Source organism: Sinocyclocheilus anshuiensis, unplaced genomic scaffold, assembly GCF_001515605.1.
Source record: "Sinocyclocheilus anshuiensis isolate Anshui unplaced genomic scaffold, SAMN03320099.WGS_v1.1 scaffold335, whole genome shotgun sequence".
In the NCBI taxonomy this organism is placed as follows: Eukaryota; Metazoa; Chordata; class Actinopteri; order Cypriniformes; family Cyprinidae; genus Sinocyclocheilus; species Sinocyclocheilus anshuiensis.
In genome coordinates, this window is record NW_015548239.1 from 1,338,937 (window position 1) to 1,364,082 (window position 25,146).

The 25,146-nt window shown below is 39.5% G+C and overlaps 2 protein-coding genes across 4 annotated transcripts in view; one reads left to right on the top strand and one right to left on the bottom strand.

Moving 5' to 3' along the window:
- The first annotated feature begins 232 nt into the window (after positions 1-232).
- LOC107654861 (rab3 GTPase-activating protein non-catalytic subunit-like) lies at positions 233-14,288 on the top strand. Of its 2 annotated transcripts, none has more exons than XM_016442147.1 (35): positions 233-571; positions 1,444-1,517; positions 1,723-1,840; positions 1,928-2,009; positions 2,323-2,370; positions 2,768-2,843; positions 3,027-3,128; positions 3,300-3,399; positions 3,526-3,624; positions 3,979-4,127; positions 4,238-4,317; positions 4,438-4,527; positions 4,662-4,801; positions 5,301-5,496; positions 5,584-5,727; positions 5,831-5,913; positions 6,081-6,145; positions 6,228-6,318; positions 6,414-6,535; positions 6,626-6,830; positions 7,651-7,748; positions 7,853-7,958; positions 8,048-8,208; positions 8,302-8,476; positions 9,288-9,416; positions 9,565-9,671; positions 9,925-9,991; positions 10,119-10,189; positions 10,272-10,307; positions 10,392-10,511; positions 10,649-10,864; positions 12,220-12,309; positions 12,535-12,735; positions 13,176-13,340; positions 13,420-14,288. In XM_016442147.1, the coding sequence occupies exons 1-35, from the start codon at positions 460-462 to the stop codon at positions 13,570-13,572; spliced, it is 4,071 nt and encodes a 1,356-aa protein (XP_016297633.1). In that variant the 5' UTR covers positions 233-459; the 3' UTR covers positions 13,573-14,288. The 2 variants fall into 2 exon arrangements, with proteins under 2 accessions (XP_016297633.1, XP_016297634.1); XM_016442148.1 differs by having other exon boundaries at positions 234-571; positions 10,392-10,466.
- Positions 14,289-14,668: 380 nt separating this feature from the next.
- Positions 14,669-25,146, bottom strand: part of LOC107654863 (isoleucine--tRNA ligase, mitochondrial-like) — a 12,616-nt gene continuing 2,138 nt past the window's right edge. The window contains exons 1-23 of one of the 2 annotated variants that reach the window (XM_016442149.1): positions 24,962-25,028; positions 24,610-24,732; positions 24,081-24,234; positions 23,762-23,910; positions 23,139-23,188; positions 21,238-21,347; positions 21,031-21,121; positions 20,824-20,939; positions 20,561-20,730; positions 20,385-20,475; positions 20,117-20,268; positions 19,708-19,868; positions 19,520-19,622; positions 19,290-19,383; positions 19,040-19,148; positions 18,867-18,969; positions 18,668-18,793; positions 17,989-18,120; positions 17,781-17,887; positions 17,534-17,679; positions 17,253-17,443; positions 16,480-16,624; positions 14,669-16,248 (exon numbers count right to left, since the gene is read on the bottom strand). In XM_016442149.1, the coding sequence (XP_016297635.1) occupies positions 16,103-16,248; positions 16,480-16,624; positions 17,253-17,443; positions 17,534-17,679; positions 17,781-17,887; positions 17,989-18,120; positions 18,668-18,793; positions 18,867-18,969; positions 19,040-19,148; positions 19,290-19,383; positions 19,520-19,622; positions 19,708-19,868; positions 20,117-20,268; positions 20,385-20,475; positions 20,561-20,730; positions 20,824-20,939; positions 21,031-21,121; positions 21,238-21,347; positions 23,139-23,188; positions 23,762-23,910; positions 24,081-24,234; positions 24,610-24,732; positions 24,962-25,012 (2,820 nt within the window). In that variant the 5' untranslated portion in view covers positions 25,013-25,028 and the 3' untranslated portion in view covers positions 14,669-16,102. Of the gene's footprint in view, positions 16,249-16,479; positions 16,625-17,252; positions 17,444-17,533; positions 17,680-17,780; positions 17,888-17,988; positions 18,121-18,667; positions 18,794-18,866; positions 18,970-19,039; positions 19,149-19,289; positions 19,384-19,519; positions 19,623-19,707; positions 19,869-20,116; positions 20,269-20,384; positions 20,476-20,560; positions 20,731-20,823; positions 20,940-21,030; positions 21,122-21,237; positions 21,348-23,138; positions 23,189-23,761; positions 23,911-24,080; positions 24,235-24,609; positions 24,733-24,961; positions 25,029-25,146 lie in introns of those variants that run through there. The other variant, XM_016442150.1, reaches the window with a different exon arrangement.

Here is a 25,146-nt window from a genome sequence, read left to right on the forward strand (position 1 = left end):
CAGCATACCTGAACGAAAGGATCTGTTATTTTACCTCTTAAGGAATTTGCTGTCTCAATCAGGAAAGAAACAGTTTTTAACAGTTTAAATGAAAACAGTTCTCTACACTGATACTCTTCGATTATTATATTATATTATATTATATTATATTATATTATATTATATATAGAAAATACACTTAATAGTATTGAAAAGTGCGTGTCCTCCAGGTCAGCAGGGGGCAACAGCGCGATTAGCTTGTCTATAGCGGATGTGTATGTGTCATCCCAAACTCACAGCACACAATAACACACTGACACCTCAGATGGATCTTCTGACTCGCTCGGGTCCAAAAAAACACTCAACACCCTCACAAACTTCACCGACAGGCTTATAAACACACTAAGAGTCGGTTCGCGCACCGGGCGGAGGGTTTATGTCGTAGAATCCGCAGGTTTTGGGACCGGTTCCGCCCGAAACATGTCCTGCTGTCTGCTGGATTTCGGCCGGGTCCAGGAGCTCAGACAGGTGCGAGACTTTCTCTTCCAAAAGCACAACAACGCTGGACCCGAGGAAGAGAAAACACGAGCAGGTACTGCTGGAGTTAGTATGCCTAAAGTCCAGTTTAATGATGGTTCTCCTGCATTGCGCTTGTTCAGTGATTTATGGGTGTCAGTTCGGGTGTGTGGGGTTCGGCCTGGATGGTTGGTAGAGTTGGAAAGTTGTTTTTGATAGGTAAAAGCAGAATAACACAGTCATGAGCTGCGTGTGTTGGGTTTTGTTTTGCATACATTACGGAAACTACAATGTCCCCACAACGATAGTAAAACGACATGATTAACTTACTAAATAATGTTTTAATTAAAATATATAAATGCAGACCAGTGAGGCTTAGATTTAGAGTTAAAGGATATAAAATATACTGTTTTTATACTGAGCTAATAATAAACCAATTGCATGTGTGTTTTTTTAAAAAGAAAAAAAAAAACAGTAAAAAGTGAATTGTCTGACTGTGATGCAGAATAACTTATTCACTCTCTGTAGAGAGAGAGAGAGAGAGAGAGAGATGTAGGGAAGAAGGGAGGTGTATTTGCCCTTGGTGAATGAGTCATCCTGCAGAAAGGTCCTGAAACACATGACTGCGTTAGAGACAGTGAATGAACGAAAGACAAACAGAGAAAGACGAAGAGAAAAGAAAAAGGAAGGGGTATATTGAGAGTTTGTAAGTAAGATACATCTTGCATTCATGATTTTGTCATGCGATTGGCAGGCGATTTGTGTCAAAACACTTGACCATAGAGATGTAAAAGAGAAATGAGCATGCAGGGGATGAAAAAGAGAGAGTGTGTATGAACTCTCACAGAGGCTGAAGGACACCGGATCGAGCCGACTGACTGTTTAATGTGAATAGATTCATCCTTGCTGACCACATAATTTACAGCACATCCTTTTCTCTTTCTCTAGAGAATGAGTTAACGTGGGATGACTCAGACTGGGGCTCTTGGGAAAATCCTGATGGTAAAGAGGATGGAGCTCAGGTTTGTATTATAAGATTGGTACACCGAAAAAAAGAAAATTAATGTCATTTACTCAATGAAATGTCATTCTAAACCTGTATGTTATTATTTTTCTGTGGAAGACAAAAGTTGAAATTTTGAAGAATTTATGCACCCCTCTTTTCCATATAATGACCACAAAATAACATAAATGCACCATAAACAATTCAGCATGTTCTTCTCTTAGGCTGAGGAGGAGGAGCAGCTGCAGAGCGCCCCCTGGCTACAGGACTGTGTGATGTCTCTCTCGCCCTGCTCAGATTTGCTGGTCATCGCTCGAGACCATAAAGCCACATTTCTCTCTGGTATACACATAGTAGTGATTAATCTATTCTTTATTGATGATTGGTTATTGATTGGCATAACTCGTATGTGAATTGATTGATTGGCAGCTAAGTGGCGGACAGATGAGAGTGGGCAGGAGGAAATGACCCTCTCTGTGACCTGGAGTGGAACGCTGAGCGCCGAGGAGGGGTGAGAGACAGAAGAGGAGAGGGGAGGGTCAGGATTGGATGGTTTTATGGGAAAAACCATGAAGGGTTTTAATCCCTCAAAGAAGAAAGAATATGTTACAAGACAGAAACGAAGGACTAAGCAATATTATGTGTAATGGAGTTTGTAAATGTTTTAAAAAAAACATGTCTATTATAAGGAGGATTGTAAAAAGTGGAAAGATAAGAGGCAGAAGAACAAAAATAAAGAGTGGTAAAAATCTGTTTGATTGTTTTTTTGGGGGGGGGTGCGTTTGTTCACCGGTTTTCAATTTTTTTGTCTGTTATTTCCACAGGGAGTGTATCTGTAGTGTTATTTGTATTCCATTGGCCAGCCAGAAGAGGTAAGAACATCACACTCACATAACACACTCCTGTATACAGTGACAGTAAAGCCTTCTATTTTGTTGCAAAAGTAAATTGTAACAAAATAAATGCTTCTTTCTGTTTATCTAAGAATCCTAAAAAAATGTATCACACGTTCCACAAAAATAATAACTGTTTTCGAAATTGAAAATAATGAGAAATGTTCCTTGAGCACCAAATCTGCATATTAGTATGATTTCTGAAGGATCATGTGACACTGAAGAGTGGTGTAATGGCTTAAAATAGAAAACAGATGTTTCATTTATAATAATATTTCACAATATTACTATTTTTGCTATAATTTGGATAAAATAAATGCAGACTTGGTGAGCATAAGAGACTTCTTTCAGAAACATGCGCTCGTTATGTGTTTAGGAGTTCTACTGGCCGGCCTGATTGGACCTGTGTTGTGGTTGGATTCAGCTCAGGTTATGTCCGTTTCTACACAGAGGTACCGTGATGTTTTCTGACCTATGAACTCACCAGCTGAATTCAGACTCTAATGCATCGATATGTTTAATAAACAATCAAATGTCATATTTAATCAAAACTAGACCAGTATCAGCACAGCAGACAATCCACTGGTTTAATCCACCATTTATGTGTGTGTGTGTCTGTGTGTGTGTGTGTGTAGAGTGGTGTTCTTCTGTTGGCCCAATTGTTGCATGAAGGTCCTGTGCTGCAACTGAAGTGCCGCACCTATGAGATACCACGTCACTCTGGAGTAACAGAACAGGTACAGATACTTCTTACGCTGACTTGATGTATTCAGTTCTGCACAAAGCATGTGTTAAGCAATTGTTAGCAAGGTTAAACATGACATCTTAGCTTAAACAGTGGATCAAACTCAGTCTGCCTACTCTGTTGACGTTCTGATCAGATGATGAAATGTCTGTTTCTCTATCAGCATGAGGAGCTCAGTATTTTGTACCCAGCAGCCCTTGTCACCATCGATGGCTTTAGCCTCTTCCAGTCTTTACGTGCCTGTCGAAACCAGGTTGCCAGAGGTATGAGAGAGAGACATTGCCCAGGTTATCATATGACCAGTAGTTCCTAACTTATTTTTAATTTAGTCTCTCATGTTATTTGTTTTCAGCCGTTTTATTCCCTGCATCTGTTTCTTTACCTTTCAGCTGCAGCAGCAGGAAGTGATGTCATCCAGCCTCCACCACTGGCCTATAAGAAGTGGGGCCTGCAAGACATGGACACAATTACAGACCATTCCAGCATAGGTAAAAGAGTTCTTAACTCTTACGGGGGGTTTTTATCCTTCAGAAATCATTCTAATATGCTAATTTGGTGCTCAAGAAACACTTTTTATTATTATCAGTGTTAAAACTGTAGGGCTGCTCAATATTTTTTGTGGAAAACGTGATACATTTTTTCAAGATTCTTTGATGAATAGAAAGTTCAGAAGAACAACATTTATTTGAAATAGAAATCTTTTGTAATATTGTAAATGTTGTTGTTTTTTCTGACACATTTAATCAGTTGAAAGCATCATTGCTTATTAATTTCTTTCAAAAAAAGAATTACTGATGCTAAACTTTTGAATTGCAGTGTAAGGTAATGTCTTTCTCTTTCAGGTATTACTACTCTCAGTGTGTTCAATCAGATGAAAAATGCATCTATGCTTGGAGGATTTCATGCTTCGGTTAAAGGAAGTCCTCCTGCTATGAGTCAGTATATCACAGTGGGAGGTGGACCCTACACTGGGTTCTACTATGCTATCGAGGTACAAACAAACACACACACACATCTTTTTCTAGGTGTTGTTGGTGTTTGTGGCTTGTTTGTAGTTGTTCTTGTTGATTATGGCCATTTTTCCTCTCTCTCTCATCTCAGGGTAGTTCTCAGCCTCTTCTCTCCCATGTGGCTCTGGCTGTGGCCAGCAAACTCACATCAGCTCTGTTCAGTGCTGCCAGGTCTGTGTGTCTGGATTATTTTAACTCTTGGCTCTTATTAGCACTGACCTGTCATGTTCAGTCTCACTCCATGTTTACTCATTCTTGGTCTCAGTCGCTCTCTCTTATCTTCCTCCTTAGTGGCTGGTTGGGATGGAAGAGTAAAAATGAAGAGGAGTCAGTGCAGAAACAGAAGCCAAAAGTGGAGCCGGCCACAGCCCTTCCTGTTAGGTAACTTTATGTACAGTCAACTACCTCCCATCATGCACATCATTGCCTTTTAAATTCTTGTAATCATATACACACAATAAAAAAATTAAAAAAACTAATTTAAGAGCACAATTTCATTTTTCGGCTTGCTTCAGGTTTGGTCTTCCAGATTCTCGTCGGCATGGCGAATCTATCTGTCTCTCTCCATGTAACACTATGGCCGGAGTCACAGATGACTTTGGCAGAGTCACGCTGCTGGATGTGGCACGAGGCATCGCTATCAGGATGTGGAAGGGTGAGCAGTGTAGCACGACTAATGAAGTCTGATTTGTGAACAGGCATCTTATGACCCTGTTCCTATTAAATTGTACAAAACAACATGTGACTCACAGGATTTGAATCAGTGTGATGAATGCTTCACTTAACAAATGCACACAAAGCATCACAGCTGTTACTTAAATCAGTATCATTACGGACGGTTTGTCTATATGACAGTTTGTATTGAAAAGTTACACATTTACATTTTTAAAAATCTTTTTAAACATTAAAACATTAAAAAGTATCACAGTTTCATATTAAGCAGCACAATTTCCTTATAATAAGAAATGTTTCTTGAATTATTTATGAAATATCCTGTGACACTGAAGACTGGTGTATTATTACAATAATATTGCCTTGCTGAGACAGATATTTCTTTCAAAAATATTAAAAAAGAACGTTTGCCCCCAAATTTTGAACTTTAGTGTATATAAACAATACTGTTTTTACATAATATCTGTATTATGTGCATGCAGGCTATCGTGACGCTCAGCTCGGGTGGGTGCAGGTGTCAGAAGCTCGTGGGGAGAGAGATCTAGCCACATCTCCTTCTATGCCCCGCCGGCATGCCCAATTTCTGGTGATTTATGCCCCACGTAGGGGCATTTTAGAGGTGTGGGGAACTCAACATGGTCCACGGATAGGGGCTTTTACTGTGGGCAAACAGTGCAGGTACATACTCGCACACAAAAACTAAAAACCACACTCTCAATTGCTACCATCTGAAAATGCATATTCATTCATGTTTCGCTCTTTCAGGTTGCTGTATGCAGGTCACAGGTTAATGGGTGTGAACAGTGTAACCAGTCAAGGTTGGCAAATCCACACACAACAAGTGTGTCTGTTTGACCCAGTTAATGGAGCCCTGAGAGCCGTCACCATACCATTCCACCTGGCACTCAGGTACACAATCATACATAAATATTCATGAAGGTGTGCACATTAATATTCACAAACACACACACAATGCAGGTTAGTGCAAATGTGTCTGTTCTGTGTTGGTCAGTGATAAAAAGAGCGAGCGCGCTAAAGACATGCACCTGCTGAGGAGACTCACCACTCTTCTGAGGAGCAGGGAGGTGGAGCCAGGTCAGACCTACCTCATTAATATTCATGATAGACCATGCATATACATGAAACACCTTCAAGTTGTCATCCATAACATTTTTAAAGAACCACTACTCAATGTTGTCTTTTAGTTCTGTTGCACTGATGTGTTCATATGTTTGAGTTGGCCTGTAAACTTTGATTGACAGGTCTGCTTGAGAGTGAAGCACAAAGTGTGTTACTGGACATTAAACATCCAGCTATTAAGAAACAGGTTTGTAATATATAACATATTTATGTTTGTATATGTCTGTATGTTAACAAATTCTTTAATGAAATATCTGATTGATTGACAGGCTCTGGAGTCACTTCTGTCCAATAAGAATGCACCAGTGTTCTGTTTGACCAATGTTACTCGTGCATTATTGGCTAGCCTGAAAGAACAAGGTAACACCCTTGGTCCTCCCCGGGCATAGTGTATTTTTTTATATTTAAACACTTATGTCAATGTTTAATCTGTTTTTCATGTGTGTTTGTATTAGATGCTGAAGCAGTGGACGAGTCATTGCTGCAGTTTTGTTCATCCCAGCTCAAACTTCTCCAGCTCTACACAGACGTTCAATTACTGCACATACCAGATACATCACCCACTGAGCCAGAACATGTGCGTAATACAGACACTATCTAGTTGACCTAAACTAATGTATCCTCTTCACACTAGGATTTGAACTAAAGGCTTCTCCTTTCCATACAGCCGTCGTTTTCTGCCATTGAGGAGGATCTTGCTCGTGTTGGCCCAGTCCTGCAACGTTACACAGAGATGAACTCTCGGCCTTGCGTCTCATTTGCTCAAGACTCAAGTGGGCCACTGCCAGTCCGAACATTTCTGTCTCAATTGGAGTGGGTGAATGGAGAGCTCAGAGTGATTAAACAACCTGATACTGATTGGACCCAACTGGGTAAAACTGGATATTTATTTCATTGTGCATTATTTGTATGCTTTTTTTAAGTGTCATAAATGTTTACATTTTGTTTAAGTATTTATTTTAAGGATGCACAAAATATTGGTACCACACTGGTTATCAACTTTTTTTTAATCTGTATTGGTCAATTATTAAATTTCCCTTATTTTTACATTTAGATAAGACTGTTTGCGTCATCTAACACTCACTTAAAGTTTTCATAAAATGAAATTTCACCATGTCTATTTTCCAAATGCATGTTATAGATCTTATTGTGAACAATTAATTTGTACGTTTCATTTTTTTAAAAGTTATCTATTAATTTTTAATACAAATTTCATAACTGGACCCCTGCATGTTCACACTTATCTCCCTACAAGAGTGCAATGCCTACATCTAAAAATCCAATCAATGACCAATGCATAGAACCAAGTCTCTGCCCTGCCTTTTTTTTTTCTTTTTCTATAATCAATTACACTCAAATGTAGCTACTACATTTGAGTGTAATGTCGCTACTTCTCTTTCATCACAACTTTGAAGTTCATCTTTAAAAACATTAATTTAATAACACTGTTAAATGTAATCTTTAGCAAACCTCAAAATGATTATCAATTTTTCATGTTGAATGTTATGATGTTGTGCACTCATTTGTAGCATTTCAAATTTTAGTAGTTAATGTTTTAGTTTTGATTTATTTGAACAAAATAGTGTAGAATTTTCTGTACTATCAGTTACTGGCAATAACATGAAAATAATTTGTATCATTCTAAATATTAGTATTGGTGCATCACAAATGTGATTTTTGTATGCATTTCAGGTAGTTTCCTGTTCTGGGGTTGTCTGTCTGGTCAGAGTCCTTTACAAAGAGTTTGTGAGACTCTGCAGGAAAGTGGCATCAGCCCTCAGCAGCTACTGGTAAGTGATATAAAGAGAAAAAAGGAAGGGGTTGGAATGGTTAGAATAGATCCTGAATTTGCTTAAATTTAATTTCTGCTTTTTTTTTTATGTCTCTCTGGCAGTCTTTGCTCTTGTCAGTTTGGCTGAACAAAGAGAAGGATGTACTGAAGTACCCAGATGCCGTCTCACACCTGGGCACGCTGCTGTCCACCCTCAGCTCCATGAAAGGTCTTTTTTAATGTCATCTGTGAGAGAGATCAACCTGTTTATTTTTATCCAGTATATTAACTTTTTAATTGTGCGCATGTGTATATCAGGAGCGGTGGATGAGTCATGGGACGGCCAGTGTGTCTCGCCCTGGTGGCAGCAAGTGCGCACAGCTTGTGTTCAGTCTGAGAGCTCCGCCGCCGCACTACTGGCTGCTCTAGTCGCTCATCGTGTAGCCAAGAATGCCATTACCAGGCTAGGAGAGAGCAAGGTGTGTGTGTGTGTGCGTGTGTGTGTGTGGGTGGGTGTTTTCTGTATCTGTAGAGTTAGTGCAGTATATGTGTAACTCTCTCTCTCTGTGCAGTTTCAGGAGGACTGGGAATGTGTTTCTCTGGAGTTGGAGCAGTGGGTGGTGTGTATAAAGCAGCTGGAGGATGTTCTTGCTCTGCAAACACTGCTCTGCCTGCCATCTCCTCAGGGCTCTACAGGTGGCGCTGTTACACGCTGCTCGGTCAAAACACTATTAGAGAGTGGCAGAGGTACATAAAACACACAAACTACTGTTCCAAAGTTTTGTGTCAGTCAAAAGAGACAGTTTTTTTATACTTTTAATTAATACTTTTATTTAGCAAAGATGCATTAAATTGATAAAGGTTATATTCATTAAAGGGGTCATATGATGCGATTTCAATTTTTCCTTTCTCTTTGGAGTGTTACAAGCTCTGGGTTTTAATGTTTTTGTCTCGTCGCTCCGGCCGGACAGGGCATCACAATATGGTAAGGGGCGTAATATTTCCGTCACACGCTTGAGGTATTCGGCCAATCACAACGCACTGGATAGCTGGCCAATCACAGCACACCTCGCTTTTCAGACCGATGAGCTTTGTAAAACTCGACGCGTTTCAGAAAGGCGGGGCATAGAGGAGAATCAATAATGTACACTATGTGGAAAATAATGTGTTTTTTGAACCTTAAACCGCATAAACACATTTCATTACACCAAATACACAAAATAATGTTCTTTTTAGCAACATCATATGACCCCTTTAAAAAAATCACGGTCATATTAAGCAGCATGATTATTTTCAACATTTCAACATGTGACGCTGAAGGCTGGAGGAATGGCTACTGAAAATTCAGCTTTTCCATCACAGGAATAAATTACATTTAGAAATATATTAGTATGGTGAACATAAGAAACTTCTTTCAAAATCATTTAATAAATCTTATCGACCCAAAACTTTTGAACAAGTGTGTTTACTGGAGCTTTAAAATATCTGCTTTCATACATGCTAAGATAAAATTAAATAAATTATAATGTTTTCTTATTTTAATTTTTTTGTCATTTAGGTGGTGTAGCAGACTGTGTTTCCAAGTTGATCTTCAGACAGGGTGTGTCTCCAGATCTCCTGAGGGATATCCTACAACGGAGGGGAGAGAATGAGCCATTACAGCAAGGCGGGGAGGAGAAACTTGAGGGTAACTCTGAAGATTCCTGATCATGTTACTTAGATGTTAGATCATTTAAAATTGTTCCATGGTGGTTTCCATTTATAATAGTTCTTTAAGCTATGTGTGTGTTCTGTGCTTGACTGAAGCATCTGTGTGTGCATTTGTGTTGTCTTAGAGCTGCTGGAGTGTGTGTGTCAGCGGTTCCCAAATTCTCTGTCTCCTGATGTGCTGTTTGCTCACTGTAGCTGGGAAAACGTGGTCCAGTGGAACAAAGACCCTGAGGTGAAGACTATAAACAATCTCAAAGCTGTCTTAAAGAGTCGATAACTGAGAACCAGTTCTTGTTTAGAAATTACCAGAAAAATACTGGAATCAAATGGGTTTTGTTTTTGTTCATTCATTTTGTCAAAAAGAATTGCATTTATTTATTTCTAAGTACTTCTTCATAAAAGTAAAGGAGTATTAAAGACACTGGAATTGCTTGCAGTTTGCTACTGGAGAAATATCAACCAGTCATCTCTCCCTTTCTCCTCAGGTGGGGCAGTACTTAGAGTGGTCAGTGGAGTTTTTAAAGATGATATCCAATCCTCACATTCAGTTCGGTAAGAGATATATAGCGTATATTGATTAGATAAAAGCTAATTTGTGTTGGCAGATCAATGGATAGGAAGTTGCCACAACATATTTCTTCACAAGGAATTCTCTCCTTCATCTATGCTCTTCTCTCAGGTGTCTCTGCTATGATGTGGCAGACCTTCATAGTCAAGCGGTTTTCGGCTACTGCCTTCCTAATGGAAAAGGTTTGCATTTCTGTGTACTCTGGCTCTTCCTCTTTGTGTGCTGTTTAAGATTTAAGAATTGACTGCGCATGTGTTGATGTAGGTGGGAAAGGCACCTAAAGACCGACTGTGTAGACGGGTAAGAGAAGTCACAAAGCATAAATTAAATTCAGATCTGTTTTATTTGAATTTAATGTCTGTGTGTGTGTGTGTGTGTATTTAGGATGTAGGAATGGGAGACGCAGCTGTGAGGAGTTTCCTGGGCTCCAGTGTGCAGTTACTGCAGGCCCTGATGGAGGTCTCATCTTCCTCTTTTCTCCCTTCCTTTCCTTTTTTCTCCAGAGTAAGGACTGATTAAACAGTGTATGCATGGGCGGAAGCATGTCTTAAGTTACTGTGGATTTTACAATGATGATGATGGGCAATGAATGGGTTGAAATAAAAGCGAGACATATATTCTAATCTTCTTTTCTCTCTCAGGCGGATTCAGCGGTGGAGCAAGTGTCTGCTCCAGATATGTGTGTGGAGGAAGTGTGGGGCGGTGCTGAGGGTCCAGTGTCTATAGTGGAGTTAGCTCTGGATCAGAGGTCTGTTCACTATCCTCTCGTTCAGCATCACTGTGTGTTAGCGTCACTGCTGCAAGCCGCCATGACCTTCTCTCTGCGCCTGAAACCACTCAGCCTGTTTGACAGCAAGGTAAAAGGACACAATTCTGCATTTATACATGCACACCTCAATATAATTTAGAAATGTGCTGTTTAGTGCCTTAAAGGTGGAAAACTGTATTTACCTTGGCATAGTTGAATAATAACAGTTCTGTACATGGAAATGACATACCGTGAGCCTCAAACACCATTGTTTCCTCCTTCTTATGTAAATCTCGTGCATGCAAAAGACCACTGAAAAATAGTCGAATCAGAACATAACACCGACTGTGACGTTACAGTCGGGATCACTAATAGTTACACCCCCAACATTTGCATATACCCGCCCATGTTCTATGCCAGCCGCCAGCCGGACCGGCACAGCCGAATCATCAGAAGTTCTGCAGGTATTGTGAAGAAACAAGCAAGGATAATATCAAAAATGACAGATCATGGAAATAAATGTTATGTTCCAGGCTGTGCAGGGGATGTGATGTGCAGGGATGGGTTGGTGTCTGTATTCAGAAAGACACGGAAAACAAACAAATAACCGTGTTCTAATAAAATAACGCGAGCCACTAAAGGGACATGGTTAGGTGCTTGCTAGCGGTAGCTTGTTACATTACAGTACATAAGATTTCACTTACCACATAAACAGAGTAAGGAGAGATGACTGAGGATGATGGCGAATGATTTACAGATCCTGAGCACCACTGACAAGAATCTCATCTTGTAAAATGTGTGTTAAGTACTGCCGCTGTAGTTTACACACAGCACATGCGATCGCAAATCTCGAAAGTGAAAGTAAAAAGCGATCGTGCATTCAAATATATTAATAGCGGCTCCCTGATGCCTGCATTTTATATACAGTATAATTACCCAACGATATAACTGCGAGAGAGAGTATTGAAATATATATTTTCCCTGTGTTTCCTTCATGCTGTGTGAGCTACTGAAATGAGCCACACTGTGAAACAGCCAATCAGAGCAGAGCTCAACATTATTATTCATGACCCTTCCAAATAAGGTAAAAACAGGCCATTTCATTCTAGTGACAACTGACAAATCCTAGTGTTGTAAATGGACATGTAAAACCATTTCTGGAGATTTTTTTGCCCTTACCTAAGCCACATACCTTCTATGTAGATATCAGAGAACAATTTAAAATATTGTATCAATGCATTTTATGGCACCTTTAAAAAAAATTAATGGTGAAGTGATTAGCCATGGTTCTTATGTGTGTGACACAGGTTCGACTCAACATGTACTGACCTAATTCTACTTCTACATTTTTTCACTTTCAAGAAGCCGTTTTACTCGAATATACATCACTACAAGGAAGAAAAGGTGATTGAAATTTCTGCTTTATGACGACTAATTCATGTTGTCTTTTTCTGTCACCTACAGGGTAAGAATGCATTTTTTAGAGATTTGTCGTCTATCCAGTTGCTGCCAAGTGGAGACATGGACCACAATCTGGTCGCAGTGAGACAAGAGGTGAGTCACAGTGCCACTCTCAGCATTGGAGGTAGAACTGCAATCATCAAGAACATCTCCATGCAAAATGGCTTTATTTTATTCCAAAGATTTTATAGTCACATGCATCTTGTACAGTGACAGTGAAGTGTAGGCCAAAAGATTCTCGAATAACAGATCATAAGATGTTTATGGCTTGCCTCTGAAACCAGTGTTGATGTATTACTCTCTTGTGCATGTGTGTAGTTTCTGATGAACGTGTTAACAGGCTGGGTGAAGGTTCTAGCTGAGTCTGAGGAGAACAGTGTCAAACACAGCAGCACTGAAGACATGTGGCCGTCTGTGTGTATGGAGCTCTCGTCTATACTGCAGGTCAATACTGACATCCTGCGCAGACACCTCGTCTGTGAGCTCTACAACCAGGGCCTGGACCTGCGGGCAGAGGAGGTAACACACACTCACACACACTCTGTTAAACCTCCTGAGCATATATACAACAGTGAAATATAGAGATCCTAATGAGCTTTCTTTTTGCTTTTTTTAACCCTTTCTTTTGGTTTCATTTTTGTAATTTTTCTCTTTTGTTCTATTTTTGTTTTTAATTCTCTCTTTCTTTTTTCTTTTTCTTTTTTTTTTGTATATATATTTTTTTCTTTGTTTTGTAATTTTTCTCTTTTTTCTTGTAATTTATTTCTCACTTTTTCTTTATTTTTTCCTTTTTCCATTTTTTTCTTAGTATGCATTTTATCTTTCAACTTTTCTCATTTTTATTTTTGTAATTTTCTTACATTTTTTTTCTTTTTAATTTTTTCTTTTTGTATATATCTTTCTTTTTTCTTATTTTGAACTTTCTCTTTGTACTTTTTCTTTTTATCGTTATCTCGCAGGTGATGATGGAGGTGCAGGACAAAGATGTTTTGGGCTCTCAGCTGCTGGTGTTGACTGGTCAGAGACTCGCTTTCTATTTGCTCCACTCCCAGTCACAGACCAAACCCAACATGGAGCTGTTGGCCCGTCTGCCGCCCACCCTCTGCACCTGGCTGAAGGCTATGGTGAGATCACACAGACTGCACAGTTCTCAAATCTCTTACCATCTTACACTCATCTGTGTCATGGTTTGTGTGTTGCTAGGACCCCAGTGAGCTGCGCTGTCCCTCAGTCCCTCTGTCTCAGAGCAGTCGACTGATCAATAAAGTCATCGAGATGCTCCCCGAAAACCACGGCCAGTACAGCCTTGCCCTCCACCTGCTGGAGGCTGTGGACTCTTTACATGAAGAGCCCTGATATAAAGAAATGCACAGGAAGAGAGAATGAGAATCATGTTTTTTAAATATTCTAGACTTTAAAAGTTTCCAAGAAGCCCTGAGACCTGGAAAACCACCCAGTCAGCAGCCAAAGTAAACACATCTTCATCATCATCATCAGTAATCTGCTTAATTTAGCAGACTTGAATTTCTTTTTCACAGCAGTCACTAAAATAACATCTAGAGCACTAGCACATCTAGAGGATGTGCTATCCCACAATGCCTGTGCACACTGAACGTGTCACAAATAAAGGGCCTGGAGTCTCTAGTGTCTAGAGTGTTATTAGGATAAAAACAATGTTATTCATGTACAGTAGTCCTGTAATTTAAGAATGACGTTCTTTACAAGGAAGCTTTAAAATTATATTGTGCTGTAATCAGTATAATCAAAACATTACAGTATATTAACACCATGGGGGTTATATTTTTTATTTCAAATTCTAGATGTTCTTGTTCATTTATTCTGCCAATTAAACATGTCTGCAATGTCTCATTTATGCTGTTTATTAGTAAACAAGCACTAAAATGTAGTGTTATTTTAAATGTACAAGCTTAGGTGTGGTTGCAAGGTGAGACAAAAGAAAGATTTCTTTTCAGTAGAGCTGACCTTTTATGCAGTCCTGTACCAGCTGTGCCTGGCTGCTCATATAATGCAACGTTAACCATGATACCAAAAATAAAGACAATTGCATAGAACTGTTGTGTAGCGCATTGTCCTCAAAATGAAAGCATTAAACTAGCAACATTAGAATATAGTTAGAATAAAAGAAACACAAAGACATTTAATTCTATTTGTTGCACAGAATTATGTGACCCTAGCAGGCGCTGTAGTGAGGGTAGGTTTAGGATTGGATTTAGGAGTAGGTCGGATTAGCTCAATACAACGCCTAATATGGTCAAAGAATTCGGTGCAACACCGGTAATTATGGTCCTACGGTGCACATTTGCTTATCTGCAATATTGGGGAAAAAATGCAAACACCATTGATCACCATTTACCTCGGGAAATCCATTCAATGTCCACTACAGCAGCTTGTAAAAAAGGAACTACAGAGACGAGCTTATTTACTTCACCTTTTAATAGTTTGTTCGATTATAAAATTATGCATGCCATGAAACCGTGAGACAGTTATTGTACTGTGAAAATCTTAAACGTTACACACAGTATGATAACAGTCGATTTTAATACCATCTTATGTTGGTATACAGTCCTCTAGATATCGGTATATACACTATTGGGAGGAAATGCAGCCAGATGGAGAATCTTACCCATGTGCAAATCTCCTTTCCTACTCCACTGCCTCAGACTGGTCAATGTGTACTACACACGCAGTGCTCCACACGCTGTTATTTTTGATGAGAAACTAAGTCTCAGCTTTAAAGTTCTAACTTCTGTCCATTTCCCCATGAAATCCAAATCGTTTTTGTGCTCTTTAATGTGACGCACAAATTTGGCAGACTGAGAACCTCCAATGTGCGTGTCATCTCTTCTCTTTACTACTACTTATAGCAGGAAATAAACATGAATGTGGTATTTAAGAAGTGTATTAGCTTTCACATAATATTTACCTCATGAAAGCCATGTCCAATATAGCTCATTAGTAAGCAAGAAAAAACAACTGCAGACATGAACTCATTTACTTAACCTGTTGGTCATTTACATGTTTGAGTAGATTTGTCATGCAGACAAGTTTTTATGAAGAATATTATTATATACATTTGTGAAAGTGGGAACACATGAAGACTCACATTGAGATTCATATTCTCTTTCCTGTATGTACTGTTTATTGGTTTAGCAATAAAAGTGACGTCATAAAGCATCAATTTACAGGTAAACCAAGAAACTAAAATGAAAAAAACTCTCCTCTAACTGAGCCTCATTAATGAAACAAGCAGAATGAATGTGTAAAGTTTGTAAACCCATTGTTAGATAAACTGCCACATTCAATATCACAATTTAAGACTGGTTTCACTACTGACTTCTGCTTTGGCTTCATGAATAAGTCACACTGACATTACAGTATGCCTTCAGTTCAAAATATCACAATAAAACATACCCCTTCATGACTTGAATATACATAAAAATAAAGATAGACGTGTCAATCAAACCTTTCACCCACCACAAAAACAAGCACGTATGGACATACACATACACCAAGGCCCTTTTCAGTGTACTGAATCAGTTTGCTTAAACTTGTAGCAGAGAACTGCATTGTTCAAATCTGTCAGATCCCAGGTCAGTGCTCATATTGTAAGTATGATCTGAATTGGTTTTTTTGTGGACGTTTTTGTCTCAGATGAATCTCCTGTTTGGTTTTTCCTTCCAAATTCCTCCTTTGTTCATTTATAACAGTTCATCTCCCGTTTGACCCCTGAGAAACACGGTCCCCCTCTCCCACACCTTCAGACAACTTTCTGCCTCTTACAATAGCCGCTTCATTCTGGTCCATGTTAGCCCTTGCAATCTTTTTCACCAGAGGAGGAGGAGAAGGAAGGCAACAGTCAGGGTGATTACTTGGCGTTTTCCAGCACGGTCTGGCATCGTGGGCAGAGGCAGTCTGGCTCATCTGATGTGTATCGTCGACATCTCGGACAGTGTGATAGAGAGGTGGGCATCGCAGCTACGATGTATGCACTCTCCTCCCGGATCACGCCCCCTACACAACACACAGATGAGCAGAATAAAATGCAGTCCTATCTTGCAAAACCACCCGAACAAGTTACTTCAGTGTTGCATACTTTTTTTTTTTTTAATTGGGATTCTTATTCTGTTCCCCAAGTAAAGACAGGTTTAACTGCGTATCTTTCTGACTTGAATTTTCACCAACAGAATACTCAAAAAATGAAAGAAACACTGGATAATTTATATCTGAAGAAAAGTATCTTACCTTCCAGGTTGATGAGGAAGGTTCCTGTGCTTGTGATGGCATCCGATGGCAAATCCCGCGGGAGAGAGCTTGCCAGAGTCGTGCGTGAGGCCATCATGAGCTCTGTCAGCTGGGAGCAGGTGGAAGTGGGCTCCTCTTGAAGAGACTGACAGAGAAGGGTGGAAAACAACATACAAAATGATTTAGCTGCAAGCAAATGAAGCAGAAAATTGTATTATGTATTTAAAGACCTTTTCACACCAAATACAAATGTTTGGTGTGAAAAATTAGTGCAAAATAGTTTAATTTGAATGAACAGACGTTAATGTGTAATGTCTGACACAAACATTTGCATGCTGTCAATGTCACTTTTTTTTTTTTTTACGCAGAGGTGTTCTAATTTCTTTTCCATTGCACTACAAAGAAAACTGGCCAACAAATAAGATTTGTGCTTTTATTCACAGGCCCAGAGCCACTGCTGTTACATAAAACCACAACTTCATGGCACTCATAGCGAAGCTAAAAATCTAAATGGTTGTTTGAAAACATGTAAATGCAGTTTGACTTAATTTTTTTTCTCTGTGACAAACGCGTGTCAGAAACGGAAAGTTACATAGTGCTCTATGTACAGGGTTACCGGGATATCTTCTATAAGCACTACCTACTGTCAGATATTGCATTTGCATGTCCATCTTCCATTTTTATGCACTTGTCTGAACAGACACACCACAATCAAGCTGTATTTCTGTGTCCAACATCTGTAGTGTGAACAGGCCTTAAAATCAATGATGTACCTCCATGAGCTCAAAGAACAGGCCGGGCTCAATGGCAATGATGAGCTCATACTCAGCAGCATTACGTCCCGGAATAGATGACAGGAAGGAATCTCTGATAGCACACGCACCCTCCACTGCTTCCTCCAGTCCTGGCCTCCGCCAAACAGAACTGGTCTTAATCCAACCGCTACGAAACAAAGTGTCACCCTCTACAGACAAAGAGAGAGGTGAGAAGCGTTACAGTGAGATAACGAGTCCATAGATGTGCAGCATCAGTTTTGTACGGACATTGTGTGTACCATCATGTCCAGGAGAGTGTAGGTACACCTCCTCAGCGAGATGAGGGAGTACAGGAGCGATAGAACGACTCACTCCATCCAGAATCTCTTCTAAAACTGTCTGACACGACCTCCGACCAAGGGAGTCCTCAGGGTCACAATACAGCCTGAGAGAGAAAAAAATGAGTGAGGCTTTTTGCTACAAAACATTAGAAAAATAGCTTAAGGATTTTAAAACACAAAGTTACATAATCGAACGAGTTGTTACCGATCTTTAATGATGCTGAAATAGAAGTTAGATAAATCTCTAGTGATGAAGGATTGCAGCAGACGGATAACACGGCCATTGTTAAACTCACTGTAAGCATCCGTTACCTACAGCACACACAAACACACGTGACGTGATCGACTGCAGCGTAGAGCTGGTTCATGCCCAGGCTGTAGAAACATTTTAAATGGTTAACATTGAGACTCACCTTCATGCTGAACTCTCTGAGCACGTGCAGCATGAACTGATCTATGTAGTGAATTTGTTTAGGGTCCACGGCCTGGGAACGAGGATCAAAACCCTGGAGATTCCCCAAGAGAAACCTCAGCGTGTTCCTCAGCTGGAGAGAGAGAAGAGCAGTTGAAAAAGAGGCCATTAGCAAAAAACTTTAGCATAAAATTTTGATTACACTACTGTTCAAACGTTTGGGGTAGGTAAGATTTTTTTTTTTTTGGTTTTGATAAAACGTCTTTTAAGCTCACCAAGGTTGAATTTATTTGATCAAAACACAGTAAAACCATAATATTGTGAAACATTACAATATAAAATCTAAATAACAGATTTCTATTTGAATGTATTTTAAAATGTAACTTATTCCTGTGATAGCAACCCTGAATTTTCAGCAGCCATTAATCTTATTATCGATGTTGAAAACAGTTGTGCTGCTTTATATATTTTTTGTGCAAACTGTGACATTTTTATTTCAGGATTCTTTGAGGAATAGAAAGTTCAAAAGAACAGCATTTATTTAAAATAGAAATCTTTTGTAACATTATAAATAATAACAAATTCTTTCTGACCCTAAACTTTTGAAAGCTAGTGTAAAAATCTCCTTTTGAATTAGCATTGATTGGCAGCAAACTAATGCATTAGTTTATAAGCCAAACCTTGTTGATGCTGTCTTTAGCAGCGTTTAGTGTGTTCGGTCCGATCTGAACTTCAGAAAACACGTTTGACTCTGCAACCCACCATCTCAAAACATCAGCACCATATGGAGGAGAGACAGACAAGTCCTGGGAGAGAGAAATTGATGTTTGAAAGCACTGACTGATAATTTCATTCTATTAATAGTTGATCATATCGTACCTTCCCTCCATTAATAACAACATCTGGGTCGATAACGTTGCCTACGGACTTAGACATTTTTTCTCCTCTCTCACTCACAGCAAATCCATGGACCACTAGAGCTCTGAAACACACACAGAAGGTCACCAATATGTTTTTCTACATGTGTATTTTCATTTGCATATATGACTCACTTGTAAGGGGCTTTATTCCGTACAGCTACACTGGTGAGGAGAGACGACTGAAACCAACCGCCGACCTGATCTTTCCCCTCCACATATGAGTCTGCACGCGGGTCAGATTCTGAAAGAGAGAAACAGTAAGATTACATTACAACACAACAAAGCTTACGAAAGGACCCAAGACAAGCAGACATCAAAATACTTATGGAACTAGACAGACACCAAATACTTGTAACAATTAAGCACCACTTTGACTACTCACCCGGGAGCACAGCGGCCCATGAGGCCCCGCTATCAAACCAGATATCCAGGACATCTTCACCCCGTACATAATCAGACACCGCACCTGCTTTACTCTGACAAACAATTTATAACATATATTGAATCTTTCTTGAGCACCAATTAGAATGAAATCTGAAGGATCATGTGACATAAGAGACTTCTTTAAAAAAATATTTTCAAAAATTCTACTGGTAGTATATGAAAATGTACCTTCTGAAGAACCTCTGGAGTCAGAAATGTCTCTGCTGGCTCCGTCCACCAGCTGTCACTCCCCTTCTCAGAGAAAACTTTAGCGATGTGTGTCACTGAATGTCTGAGAGAGAAAGAAGGAATTAAACATACAGTTTAAGATGAGTTTATATGTGTTTGAGTATGTCTATGACGGTGTAAGTATATACTTGTTTAAGAGTGGCTCTCCAGTCTCTTTATGGTAGAACACTGGGATGGGGACGCCCCAGCTCCTCTGCCGAGATATACACCAGTATGTTCTTCTGTCCAACATTGCCAACAAACTGGACCTCGCCGATTCGGGTATCACACGCATCTTCTGCAGGGCGTCCTATAAAAACACACAACAAGAGTTTATTTTCTGCGGATAAGCACTTATATAACTTACTAGAAATCTGTCACATTTGTAATACTTTTGCATGAGTAACTAAAAACAAGCATGCTCTGATCAATAAATACATAACACATTTTTTGCAATTTTATTTTTAGAATTTAATTTCAATACAAAAAAATTTCACTATGTAAAAAATCTAAACAGTCCTTAAAACAGTCTTCATTTATTTAAGTCTATTGTCTCACCTTAGCTTTGTCTTTGAGGCTGGCTGTGTTAATAAACCATTGTTTACTGGCTCTGATCACAACTGGCTGTTTGGTCCTCCAGTCATATGGGTAACTGTGAACACAGTCCTCTTCTTTCACAACGGAACCCGCTGCCTGCAGCATTGAGATTACTGCCCACACACACAAAACATTAGTTATGATTCCTAGAATGCATATTCTTTTATTATTTCATACGCTCTAATCTTGTTCTGTTTTTCTTGTATCAACATGATCTCTTTCCTCTCACCTGTGGCATTGCCTTCAGTCATCACAGATTTCTTCTGCAGTTCAGGCACAGCCAGTTCTGTAAATCTGCCCTCCTCATCCACCATGCACTCCTAGTGAAGAGAGACAGCCAATTAAAAGTCATGCCAACAAGACAATATTCTTACTATTTCAGCATTCACAGGTGTGTTGACTTACTACTGGCAGATTAAAGTGTGTAGCAACACTGTAGTCCTCCATGCCGTAGGCAGGAGCTGTGTGGACCAATCCCGTTCCCTTAGTCATGGTCACATGATTAGCCGGCAACAAAGGCACTTGTTTTGAAGGAATTGTGGGATGCTGACAGACTCCACCTTTGAGGTCTGACCCTGGAGATGAATGAAAGAAACAGAGAGATGCTTAGGCCAGTTTAAAAGGCATCAAGTGAAGTAATTCAGGCCACAAACGAACACTGGATCTACCTGTGAATGTAGCCAAACTTTCTAGATTTGTCTTCAATATAGAGGCGAGGCTGTTGATGCGCTCTGAGGCCACTAGGAGGAGCTGCTCATTATCAGCTCGCTTCACTACAGAGTACCTGAAGAAGAGGAAAAACATGTGATCATGAACATCTCCATCAAATCATATCATGTGCATTCCACTCACAGATGCATAAGTGTGTGACTTACTGTACTTTGGGCATGTAACAAACCGCTTGATTGGCTGGAATAGTCCATGGCTGAGTCGTCCATATCAGAGCAGACACACGAGCCCAACTTTCTAAAGCACAGACAAAGAAACTGGCATCAGAAACAGCAAAATAATTTTAACTCTGTGTATATGGCCTGTATAAAGAGTGTGTGGCCACAAAGAGTGTGTGGCACATACACACACACCTGCTTTCGCAGCGAGTTCAGCTGGCAGGGTGAGCAGGGGGAAAGTGATGTATAGAGCACGGCTCACATGTTCTGGATTATACTCCAGCTCAGCTTCTGCAAGCGCCGTTCTTCACCGAGACAGAGAATTAGGGGTGTGCCGGTACAAGTATTGGTACCAAACGGTTCACAGGGCAAATTCCAAATGGAAGGGATCATCCCTATCCCCTTGGAGTGGGGACTTTGGAGTGAGCAGGGCACGTGCGTGCCATTACAGGTGCATCTCAATAAATTAGAATGTCGTGGAAAAGTTCATTTATTTCAGTAATTCAACTCAAATTGTGAAACCAAACGGTTCACAGGCAAATTCCAAATGGAAGTGATCATCCCTATCCCCTTGGAGAGGGGGACTTTGGAGTGAGCAGGGCACGTGCGTGCCATTATGTAGTCGTTTGGAATGCACTTGGCAAAGGGAGCTGGCATGTTCCCGTGACAACGCAGTACGGTGTCAGTCAGCAGATTTGCTGATGGACACCGGCATTAAAAAATATACATTTTATATTTTAAAAAGTTTTATATATGTTTTTATATATTATATAGCATATTTTAAAAACTTTTTAAAATATAAAATGTATGTTTATTTGCAACAGTTATGCTAACAACAATAAAAAGACATTTATGACATTAAAACAGCGACATCTGATGACGGACACCGTGCTGCGTTGTCACGGGAACATGCCAGCTGAAGATAATGAGGAAATTACGTAGCTAGCTTTGCCAAGTGCATTCCAAACGCTACATAATGGCAAGCACGTGCCCTGCTCATTTCAAAGCCCCCACTCCAAGAGGATAGGGATGATCACTTCCATTTGGAATTTGCACGTGAACCGTTCGGTACCAATACTCGTATCGGCACATCCCTACCTCCACTGAAAAAGTCCATCTCCTGTTGTCTCTCACATCAAAATCCACCAATATATGTGACCCTGGACCACAAAACCAGTCATAAGTAGCACGGGTATATTATGTAGCAATAGCCAAAAACACATTGTTTGGGTCAAAATTATTGATTTTTCTTTTATGCCAGAAATCATTAGGATGTCAAGTAAAGATCATGTTCCATGAAGATATTTTGTAAATTTCCAACCGTAAATGTATCAGTGTATTATCATTAGTAATATGCATTGCTAAGGAATTCACTTGGACAACTTTAAAGGCAATTTTCCAAATATTTAGATTTCTTTGCACCCTCAGATTCCAGATTTTCAAATAGTATTTGAAGTATTATGTATTCAGCTTTCAGATGATGTATACATCTCAATTTAAATAAAATGACCCTTATGACTGGTTTTGTGGTCCAGGGTCACATATTTGTTTAGAAATGTTTCACTTATAGACAGTGCTTGATCTGTGTATATTTCTCACCTGATTCAGGCGAAATTATTTTTTTTCACTAGGAAAAGCAATATTATGGATAGAGGACTCGTATTTTAGCCAAAAGGAGCGGTCTGTAGTTAAAAACATCTTAATGGATTTGGTTTCTTACAACCACGCAGCTTTCCAGACGCATTCTGATGGCACCCATCTGCAGAGGATCCACTGGTAAGCAAGTGATGTAATGCTAAATTTCCCCATATCTGTTCAGATGAAGAAACAAACTCATCTATATTTTGAATGGTCTGAGGGTCAAACGACTACATAATGGCACATACGTGCCCTGCTCACTCCAAAGTCCCCACTCCAAGGGGATAAGGATGATCATTTCCATTTGGAATTTGCCCCGTGAACCGTTCGGTACCGATACTCATACCGGCACACCCCTACAGAGAATATAGCAGAAATACTGTACAACAACAAAGACTTCATGTCTTTTAAGCTTTATTAAAGGCTTTATATGAGACTGCAAACACAGCTTCTCTCACCTCGACGATGGTGACCAGAAAACAGGCTTGTAGTCCTGATAAATTAAACCCTGTACACAAAGACAAAAAAAGCCGGGTAAAGTGAGAAACTTTTCAATGACATGAGGGTGCATACACTACTGTTTAAAAGTCTGGGGTCAGCCATTTTTTAAGACATTAATACTTTTATTCAGCAAGGATGCATTAAATTAATCAAAAGTCACATTAAAGACAATTGTAATGTTAAATTTCTATTTCAAAGAAATACTTGAATTTATTCATCAAAGAATATGGACAAAAAGTATCCCAGTTTTGACAAAAACATTAACTAACACAACTGTTTTTAACAAATTAGCATATTAGAATGATTTCTGAAGGATCATATGACACTGAAGACTGGAGTAATGAAGTATATATTTTTAAATATATTCAAATATTTAAAAAGTAAAAAAATAAAAAATAAGTATTTTTGATCAAATAAATTCTAATAATAAATATTGCAATTTTTTCTCTTAATTTTTATAGTAGCATAAACAGTAATGTAAATCATTGAAGAATAATTTTTTTATTATTTTTATAAATACTCACATATGGAATGAAATCAAACATGTCAAGCTGTGTTGTACAGGAAAAACTTCTCTCACCTTGTTGTGCATCTCCTGGAAGACTTTCAGTTGGGCCGCTTCATATTTCCCATCAAAGGTGTAATAACAATTCTCCCAATCCGCCATCACACCCCAGCGCTGGAATGCAGCACGCTGCCGAGATATGGCCCTCTCTGCAAACTCCCGCGCTGAACAGAGAGACAAACAGGCAGTTTTTGATTCACCAGAAGGAACGCATCTTAGCAATATTACTTAACTGACTGTAATTTTTTATTTTTTTTTCAGATAAACACAAGCTTCTAAGATCTAGAGAAATTACTTATTTGACCAGAGCATTCATTGTATGTGACATCCTGACCTTTTTGTCTGATTTCTAGAGGACTCAGCTCATTGGTTCCCAGGTCTCCAAGTGCTTTGAGCTCAATGGGAAGCCCATGGCAGTCCCAACCAGGCACATAGTGCACTTGTCTACCTCTCAGCACCTCAAAACGGTTCCGGATGTCTTTGAGGATCTGCGGGAGAGATCAAATGAAGATGAATATTTCCATTCCTGTAGGTTTAGGAATATAACTATATAAGATGTCTTTGAAGTAAAAATAAAGGATCCGGATCCAGGAACATCTACTTGTCTCACAGCCGTACCCACCAGACCTCTGTATATTTTCTGGTGTGTAATAAAAGTTGTGAAATAATTTCCTAATAATAATAACTTGGATGCTGCAAAGATATTGTACAATGTATACTGTGCGCATAAGTAGATCAAGGGAATCAAAATTTTTCAGAGGGGCCCTGAATTCCCCAAACAAGCTCCTCATGCTATTGGACCTTGGCATTTCTAAAATCCTGCATAGTCAAGAATTGTGTACTTATGATCTGACAGAATGTACCTTATTGAGAGCATGTCCAACATGCGGGTCCCCATTGGCATACGGTGGTCCATCATGAAGGCAGTACTCCTTTTTAGCTTTTTTCTCTCTCTGCCATGTGTACAGCTGGTCAAACCCACATTTCTGTGAAATGTGGTTCAGAAAAGTTCAAACTCCAGAAAAATCCCTAATCTCCAACAAAAGACAACTTCATCCGTGATCTCAAGGTGTGTGGCAGTTATGGAAGTACTACAAATGCTATCATCTTAATCATTCAGGATGATTTATGAAGTTACAGAACAGAACCACTTAGATCAGATCTTTCGGTTTTAACAGCAGCTTTTGTATCTGTATCTGGACCTGTCACATTTACCTGCTGGATCTGGATCTCTCGCTCCAGTAGATTCGGCCCGTTCACTCTCATGGGGAAGTCAGTGCGGGGCAGCGAATATTTCCATTCCTGTAGGTTTAGGAATATAACTATTAGGGCTGCACGATTAATCGCATGCGATATTTAACGCGCATCTTATCAGTAAAGCCGGTTCTGTAATCAGCGGT

What these genes read in the sequence shown, in the direction of transcription:
- LOC107654861 (XM_016442147.1), top strand. Translation starts at nt 460, where the DNA reads ATGTCCTGCTGTCTGCTGGATTTCGGCCGGGTCCAGGAGCTCAGACAG. An exon ending in GTAAAGAGGATGGAGCTCAG is followed by an intron (nt 1,518 to 1,722) that starts GTTTGTATTATA and finishes TTCTTCTCTTAG; the next exon opens with GCTGAGGAGGAGGAGCAGCT. An exon ending in TCGAAACCAGGTTGCCAGAG is followed by an intron (nt 3,400 to 3,525) that starts GTATGAGAGAGA and finishes TTTACCTTTCAG; the next exon opens with CTGCAGCAGCAGGAAGTGAT.